A 9,535-nucleotide genomic window follows, 5' to 3' on the forward strand; every position below is an offset into this window, starting at 1 on the left:
TCCCTGCACTGTATGACGTAAAGCATCCTGATTGGCTCTTACCTTCGTGGCCTGGCAACCAGAGGAGGCTTTATCAAATAGACAGACCCCCGTATCGGCAAGCTTTCGAGCTAGCAACATTCGCTAGCTACCGACGTTTTTTGGAGGTATTCAACCGTCCAAACACCAACATGTCTTCAAGAACTCTGCCCCTGCTATTCATCAACCTCGGCGGAGAAATGCTGTACATCCTGGACCAGCGGCTTCGGGCTCAAAATATCCCTGCTGACAAAGCTAAGAAAGGTAGCTAGCTTAGCAGCTATCCGGATAACAACACAAATGTCACCCTGCAGTAAAACGGCCACGTTACACAGCGACAACTGCACATTAACCGTGTCGTTTAGTGGTAGTGGAGTAAATGTATAATTTGCAGATAAAAGTTTCGGTGGTTCATAGAAAGTCAACATAAGGTTAAGTCAAGTGATAACATTAATGAATCATTTTTTTGGTAAGTTAAATGCACATTTTTTTTGCTAACATCGTAACTCGTGTCACATTAGTTTGTGTTGCACGGGGCAATGTAACATTAATTAGGAGTGCAGAGCAAATTTCAGTTTCTTATTCCCGATGCCCCATCGTCAGTAAATAGAACCCCTTCCAAGAAGGGTTATAAGATAATTAGATAATTCACACACACAGTATACTGGCATATTTGGCATACTTTCAAATTTAGCCTACGGCGACATTGATCAAGTGTTGCGATGTTATACAACAGTCTGGTTTTCAGCACATCATTTCATGTATCTATCTCCTTTTAATTCATAAAGTTTCCACAATAGCTGGCTGGATAGACGAGGACAGAAGGAGAGGTATTATTACAGAGCTTTGAAATAATCATGCACTGATGCATTAGTAGCTCTTCGCTCTGCTTTGGCTTAAACTAAATCAACACGCTGAATTCACAAAGGGCCTAGATAAATAAGCAACAGGTGAGACCTCATATGCACATACTTCACAACCAATGCTCTGCAGTTGTCTCTGCATCCAGGTACATCATGTAAGTGGTTGGGTCAATCAAATGCTCAGGTCCTGGGCACGAACTTTATTGGTTATAGGGGCTTTCATTGTATAGTGTATTGTATTGTATAGTCTAAAATTAGGGGTGTTTTCATGACACAGCATACACTCTATGCCTTAAAATAGTCACTTTATAAAGTGTCTCTTGTCTGCATATATCAATGCACTGACTCTGCTCTCAGAGCAGTGTTACATTTTTTACTTTTGGGTAAGCAGCAGAACATACTACCTAGCCTCACTTTGTTAAGCAAGTTATCCAAAGAGGCTTGAATCAAGGACAACTGGACTTGGTTGTTAAAACCTGAAAACATTTTGGCGTCTCATCCCAGGGTCTTCTTCAGTTCTAAGTGGCTGGCAGGGAGTCCCAGGTGTTTAACCTCAGTGGGGCTGTTATCACGGTTGTTGAATCCACTTGGGGAGTCCATATATGTGTGGAAAGGCTTCACCAGGATACAATGGATGATATTGTTCATGATGGATGGTTTTCTCCTTCTGTTGCTGCAACACACTAAGAGAGAAACTGTGCCAGCCAAAAGACTGAACGCCCATACACAAGAAAAGCAGTCTTATGTATGCAGTCCAATGCAGTGAGGAATGCACAAATTTGTATATCAGGGAAACTGAGCAGCCGTTGAAGAAATGCATGGCTCAAGACTCAGCAGATTACCTCCACCTGGAGGATAAGGGACACTCATTAGGAAAACATATTTTGGACAGGGGGCAGATGGTTTGAAAGAGGAGTGAAGGAGGCCATTTAAGTAAAAATAGAGAAAGTGATCCCTCAACAGAGGAGTAGGTTTATGACTCCACTCATCCCCCACATACTATACTGTCCTTTCATCCCATCCCAAGTGATTTAAAAACTTTTTACAGTTGACCTCATGTGACCTTAACAACTGGCTTTCACACAGCCAGCCACACCCAAGTGGTTTCAACAACCATTAGAACGACTCCACAGAGGTTAAATGTTTGGGACTCCCCATCAGCTAGCTAGAACTCATCCAAGCGCCTTGAATGATGGCCGAACCCAGAAAGCAAAAATCCATTGAATCAACATTGAGATATGGTCATGGCTTAAAATTGAATCAACATTGATGTCAGACATTGAAAGTAACATTGAAAGCGCTCGTTATGATCAACATTGAAATAATGTTGAATTTTCAATCAGTCTAAACATTGATTCAATATTTATTCAACTACATCATTTTCAACATTGAAACAATGTAAAATTATCAATTAATCTGAACATAGAATCAATATTGATTCATTTATAAATGCATTGAAATTACATTGATTCTACATTGCAACAATATTATTAATTAAAGGACCATTACAGCACTTTTCAGCCTTCATCTGTAGGTTTTACATATGCTTCATGCAAGGCAAATTGCATGAAGCATACGCGATTTGAAGCTCATTTTGCCGGGCGACGCGATGGACGCGATGCGCGGCGCGATGGACGCGTTGGCCGCGAAAATCGCTCTCATCCCGTCGCCAGGCTTATAATACACTGGGGGAAACCCTGAACCCTCAGCGTAGCCTCTGCACACGGACACACTAGCGTTAGCTAGCGTTATCTAGAATGCTAGCGCTAGCTAATGCTAACGACGCTAATAAGCTACAACCTCACGGTAATAATTCACAAAGTTGACATGCTGGTGAAAATACATTGTGTTCTCATTAGGACTTACCAGTTTGTCTTCTTTTGTCACTCGAAGATAATAAAAACCGCTAAAAGCTGCCAACCGCTGCCAACTGTTGACTGGTTTGAACTGGTTTGGTCTCAGGAGAGAGCAAGTCTCGTGGGCGGGGGCACAGGTGCACAGCCACAGCATGCCATACATTGAAACCATGTCTATTTAATGTTGACATTTCAACATTGAAAACCCAGCATCTATACAATGCTGATTCAACAACATTTTTTCAAATGTTGAAATGGTAGCTCTAATTAAACATTGAATAAACATAGATTTTTCAACTTCAACCAAAAATTTGGTTGAATTTCACCAAAATTCAACGCTGAATCACTGTATTTTGCTATCTGGGAAATGTTTTCAAGCTTCTCCAGCCGAGTTCAGCTGCCCTCGATTCAACCCTCCTTGGATAGCTTTGACCTTGATGACTGAGATTCTTCATAGACACGTCAGGCAAGTTCATTTGCCTCACCCTTGACTCAAAAAAAAAAAAAAAACGCATGTAAAGCTTGTTTACCTGATTGTTTGACAGTCACAACACGGTTAATGATCACCTCTGTCAATCTGACTTGTGGAAGTAATTATAACAAATAAAAAGATTCTTAGGGGAGATCAAACACAACAAATGTCCTACCTGGCCTACCTAAGTAGGATACATGCTGACGACTTTCCGTGCTGCTGCTTTATTAGGGCTGTTGGGTTAGGCTTTGGAAGAAATGGTTTTGGCTGAAGTGTAGTCTAGAATGCTCATCTGCCTGCTTTCTGAGCCTACGGTGTGCAAAATACACTTGCAAACCTCAGCTAACTCCTTGTGGACTTTTCTCTGTACTGTTTGCCTGACTAGTTATGAATGACATCATCACCACCATGTTCAACAAAAAGTTCCTAGAAGAACTTTTCAAGCCTCAGGAGCTTTACTCCAAAAAGGCCCTACGCACTGTGTTCGACAGGCTGGCCCATGCCTCCATAATGAGACTTAATCAAGCAAGCATGGACAAGGTAAGTCCCCATGTACACAGCTCTAGCCCTCCTGTACGGCTGTGTTGTATCCTGCACATGTCAGATTGTTCTGTCTCTTTTTCATTCTAAGTTGAATTTTCACAGCAGTGCACCAAGTTTATCCACACATTAATCAATAATCACATATTCAAGCATGCTTCAGATCTACATTAGTCAAATCAACACACCAATCAACGCTTTATTGTCGTATAACATATACGTGGAAAAAGTGGATTGTGTCTTCTTGTTGCCCTGAAGCAAACAGTACAACAGTAATTCTTAAGCATGGAGTGATTCACATCACACTGTATGCTGCTGTGCATGACTCCCTCTAGTGTTTATTATACAACAACAGCTTTCATTTTAATTTGATGGATGAGTCAGTGAAGTCATGCTTGTGTGTCATTCTTCACAGCTCTATGACTTGATGACGATGGCTTTCAAGTACCAGGTGCTTCTCTGTCCCCGACCTAAGGACATCCTCCTCGTCTCCTTCAACCACATGGATGCAATCAAAGACTTTGTGAAAGACACTCCCGCCATTCTCAGCCAGGTTGATGAGACGTACCAGCAGCTCATAGAGGTATGACGTGTGACTACACTCTCGTCAAATGTGTTACAGACATTACGCGTGGCTTGTTGGGATTTCCTGCAGTGTGCTGCAAGATCTTTGAGCTTTTGGTGGTGTATGAACTCAGTCTAAGAGGTAGAATGCAAAAAGGCCCCCAAATGTGGCAAAGTATAACAAGAACAAAAGAAAGGGAAGCAACTTCAGATGTAAACATGTTTTTTTTTGTTTTTGTTTTTTTTATTGTTTCTGTAGTTTAGTCACAGATAGTCAGCTGTGGAGTATAGAACTGCATTCTGAATCATAATTGATGATACATTGTGAGAAGAGAAGAAGAGGAAACATTTGACAATGTTTGAAGTGTCATAATCTTATGACCAAGAATAGTATGAAAGTACACACATCTGACCAATCAAAGCAAGAGAAAACCATCCAGTTCAACTCCACGCTGACTCTAACAGGTGCATTTAATCGAAGCAGTTTAGGTGACAGTGACTTATTTGAAACAAGAGAATAAGCAGTGTTTGAAGTCAATATACAATGTACGATTAGAAACCATTTGGATTACAATCACACATCGAGCTACAGCATCACTGCACATGAAATATCAAGTGTCAGCAACAATTTATTTTCATTGCTTGTTATTATGTGATATCTTAAATAGGATAATGCTTAACAGTAAAGGAATATATATATATATATATATATATATATATATATAGTTATTTGCTTTGTGTATTTTTTCATTGCTCATTTTGTTTCTTTTCCATTTTATTTTAATTTCTGTATTTATTTTTAGATGTATACACCCTTGTCCAGTGGTGAGTTCCAGCTCATTAGACAAACTCTCCTTATCTTCTTCCAAGACATGCATATCAGAGTAAGTCCATTATTTTGCTAAATTTGTATCATGGGGAGAGGGTTAAATGGATAATAACATCTTTTGATTTGTGTCTTGTTGTTGTCACAAGCCTGTCTCTATGTTTTCTTTTATGCCAGGTTTCTATTTTCCTCAAGGACAAAGTGCAGAACTCCAACGGCCGCTTTGTGCTTCCCACCAGCGGTCCTGTGCCTCATGGAACACAAGTCCCTGGTTTGATAAGGTGCCACAGTATATGGCAGTTTTCACCAAACAGTTTTCAGTGGCTTGGATTGTAAAATTGACTTTTGGTCCATCAGTGATCTTTGATCTTTACCTTTTTGTCTGTGATATGTTTGCTGGTCTCACCCAAACACTGTAATCTTAAGTTAAGTAGGCCTATCTGTGGCTAATTGCATTACAGAGGTTTTGTTGTACAAGCATTTGCATTCTATTTTTAGATTCCGTGCCGTATGTTTAGCTTGGATCAAATTACCGAAGGGTTGTATGTGTACAGCGAAGCATTTAATACATGAAGGAAGCTCACATGTAGAATATGTGAGCTTCAATAATGCAGGCACAAGTATTCAAAGCAAGAGGGGTCTTAAAGTTTCCACTTAGGGGAACTGTTTTCATCATAGGCAAAAGAAATTCAAAAGAAACTGCTGTGCATACAAAGGGCATGCTTGTCCATAATATTTTGCGTTTTTGAATCTGGTAATTCCAGGATGTTTAGCTGTACTGGTGAAGAGGTCACCAGGCTGCAGTTCAACAATGGCGGAAACTATACCGCTGCTCTGCGGGAGGGGTCCTTCGAGATATTTGGAGACAGGGTCACCAAACTAGGCACAAACATGTAAGATATGTCATGACACCCTTACTATCATTGTGTGTCAGTATGTCTGCAAAGAACCGTATCCTGCAGTGAAATGTTTGTAATGTCTTGGCAGCTAATCTTTGGCACTATGTTGCACAGTCATGTGTTCATTCTCTCTTTTTCATCCTGCCATTCAGGTACAGTGTCAGCCGCCCAGTGGAAACACACATGTCAGGAACATCTAAGAATTCTGCACAGCACACAAAGGTGAAACAGATTCACTGTTATCACTGCGAACGTGAATGATTTCATTCATACACAAAGCGTTAATGAATTTCATGCACTCAGGCTAAATGTTCAAGTATTGTGTACAGAAATGTGGTGACGTGACCATGATCCAGAGCCATGTCCTGCTACCTGCTACCTGGTACATCATCATCATTTGCAGGATCTTGGAAACAACAGGTACAGCAGCAATATGCAAAAGTAAACAAGCTATTGTATGTCAACAGGTCAACACTGCTCCCAACCCTCTAGCCAAAGAGGAGCTGAACCTGCTGGCCAAGTTAATGGGCGGGTTAGAAGTTCAGAAACCAGGAAATGCAGACAGCGGCTTCCGAGTCAACCTCTTTGCCACAGATGAGGAAGAAGAGTGAGTCCCCTTTTTTCCTGTTTGTGCACTGTCAGTGTGATTACTCGAAACTAACACTGTGGCTCTCTTCATTACAGAGAGGCATTAATATCAAGACCAGATGAGCTTTCATATGGAGTTATTAAAATCCAAGCAACAAAGGTAAAGCTGTCCTCACAAAGTGTTTCTTTCAGTGGGAAAAAAATTGTCCAGTATCTGTGTCATGAAAATCTAAACTTTGCTGCACATTTCGTGGCAAATAATCTGACCATACATCTGGCATCTGAGAACAAGTGCAGACTACAAGACTGAAAATGTCACAGTAGCTGAGCTGCTCAAACCACAAAACATCTTTTACATCCTGCTGGGCACTGAATGCTAGTCCTCATCTTCACCCTCTTTGCGGCCATGACGTTTGTTTTGTTTCGGATCATCCACTTATCAGAGCTCCCTGTTTCTGACGTCTCTGAACACATTTTGTTTTTGGTTTTGATGAAGTCAGACATGTCTAAAAGAGCGCCTTGGTAGCCATGTGGTTACAGCCGCATGGTTGCAACCATTGCCAGTTTGGTTTGTCATACTTGCTTGTCATACCACTCTCTTTCCCCCATTTCTGTCTGTCTTTTTACTGTCACAGTATAATAAATGAAAAAACAAACTAGAGACCCTGTTGACACTGGTATGAGTGCAGATTTTATGCCGACCTGAGGGTTTTCATCTCAGATTTAAGAAATGTGGCTTGGACTTGCAAATCATGGCAAAAATCATGTAGTCTGCACTGGCCCACCCTGTCACATCTAGTAGGCTCTCTTTTACCCGTGATAAGCAACCTCCAAGATTAGACTCCATATTGTACTTATCTCATTGATAGGTTTAAGGTTACATAGTCAATGATCAGAGAGAGAGTGAGGCTTTGCCAGTCTAATGGGATTTACTGTAATGAGGTCCTAGTCCCTGTGATGATCACTCTGGTACTGTGATCGGTGGATGACGCTGTCTTTCAGGATCAGCAGTCCAATGCAGAGCTGGCCAAGATCATGGGAGAGTTTACAGAGTCTGGAGATCAATCTCCCAGTGCCAGCAGCAAAGGAGACGACCTTCTGGCCATGATGGATGGCCTGTGACGTGGTCATCGTGACAGAAATGCCTCGAGGAGTGGAGCACAATGCATCGTCAACAGTCTGGTCTCCTATAGACCAGTCTGCTGTCCGTACTTGCAAATACAGTGCAGTGACCTCAAATGCAGCCAGACAACCTTCTTCTTTGGGTGCTTTTAAAATGCACATGTGAGCAGGTATTTCCATTTGTTGTCAAATGACGTACTGCAAATTTGCATAGTTAACAAATAAGAATGTGGTGAGCCAAGCTTTAAGCTGCAGTGCACTCTAATAGTAAGTTCGTGTAAACTGAAACTGGTTTCAGTGCATCAGAACATACAGTAGGCCTATGTCAGTATGCTGAACATGTGTATGTGGTAATAGCAAAACATCCGTTTGTTTCATGTCAAGATGTTGGATTTTTCAAGTCGAACTGTGCTGTGGTACAAAATACACATTCCTTTCATTTCACACCGTGTCATTTATCTTAAATGATAATAATACATCGCAGTTTTAGCCTATAATTCCATGTTAGTTTATTACACAGTATGAAGAAGAAGTCTAACTTCTTCTGTATTCTGATGAACAAATGATTTAGGGATATTGTGGAGGAGTTGAAGGAAACCCAAGTGCTCTTTCTATGATTCAAATTCTGTCAAATCTGTATTTTGGTAAGAAATATGTGCATCTTGCATCACGCTGTTCTACCGTAAAATCAAATGAGTAGACATTTCTTACTCTCCTGTAATGTCTCAGAATGTTCAGCAAGGGCCCAGAAATGTGCTCATTGATGAGTATGTGATTGTAATATAGAGTAATGCAATATAAGTAATTGTGTAATATGTAAATATGTTTATTGCATACTTTATTTATTTGAAAATGTTATTTTCTGTGTATAGGAAAGTGCATATTGCTGCAATTGTTAAATTGTTGAATGTGCATTGTAGAATTTTTAATAAATAGTTGTGGGGAAATGTATGTTTTTACACTTATTGAATGAACTGTATCAACAGCTTGTCTACTGATGCAATAATGTGTTAATAATGGCACGAACCTTGTAATAGTTTGTTGTAGTTGAAAGGATGTAACAGTAGGGGGAGCTGTCTGACCTTTCTAAACAGTATGCACTCTGTGTGTGGTCTGTCCAAACTCTACCACACACTGCTACACTGCAGGTTATTACGCTGTCATGCTGTCTTTGACAAAATGCAGCAAAAGGTGATAAGCGTACTCATAAGACCAACGTTTTTTTCACTAATTCACTTGATTTATAGAGTGTAGGATCATGTGAAATGTAAAACAAATGTGTGATTGATCCTGTTTATTCTTATATATTTAACCACCAAAACAGAGCATTAAAAGCAGTATGCTTGAATGTAATCCACAATTAGACTGCTGTCCTCCAGCACAGACCTACAATGAGTAGCTGTACCCAAAATACTTGTGTGCAGTCTGCCCGCAGACGGGTCAAAGTGAGGCTGATAGTCAGCACTCCTCTAGTCAACCACACACACACGAACATGGTGCATACCATGCAGGCTAAACATGCTGAGACATTTCTCTGAATTGATCCGTGGGAGGAGTATTCTGATGAGGTCTTCCCAATAATCTTGGCAAAGGTGAGACAAGAAACACTACGTGCCCTGAGGATACAACCTACCTGCAAAACAAACAGAAACCTGAGCTTAGGCCAGGCACAATGCAAGACTGTGCACTGGAGTCAGCCAACCTCATCAGAAAACATTTCACCATAAATATTTGTCATCACCAGGATAATTCTGTTTTAGTGGCATAGCAAAGAAAAAAAAAACATT

At 40.6% G+C, this 9,535-nt stretch overlaps 1 protein-coding gene across 2 annotated transcripts; it reads left to right on the forward strand.

Annotated features, from left to right (window-relative positions):
• On the forward strand, positions 1-8,698 carry oscp1b (organic solute carrier partner 1b). 2 transcript variants are annotated; one of them, XM_070967034.1, is made up of 11 exons: positions 1-282; positions 807-848; positions 3,595-3,749; positions 4,165-4,332; positions 5,117-5,197; positions 5,317-5,420; positions 5,904-6,032; positions 6,191-6,260; positions 6,506-6,645; positions 6,723-6,786; positions 7,629-8,698. In XM_070967034.1, the coding sequence occupies exons 1-11, from the start codon at positions 171-173 to the stop codon at positions 7,746-7,748; spliced, it is 1,185 nt and encodes a 394-aa protein (XP_070823135.1). In that variant the 5' UTR covers positions 1-170; the 3' UTR covers positions 7,749-8,698. The 2 variants fall into 2 exon arrangements, with proteins under 2 accessions (XP_070823135.1, XP_070823134.1); XM_070967033.1 differs by lacking the exon at positions 807-848 and having other exon boundaries at positions 53-282.
• The last annotated feature ends 837 nt before the right edge of the window (positions 8,699-9,535 follow it).

Source organism: Chaetodon trifascialis, chromosome 7 (assembly GCF_039877785.1).
Source record: "Chaetodon trifascialis isolate fChaTrf1 chromosome 7, fChaTrf1.hap1, whole genome shotgun sequence".
NCBI lineage: Eukaryota > Metazoa > Chordata > Actinopteri > Chaetodontiformes > Chaetodontidae > Chaetodon > Chaetodon trifascialis.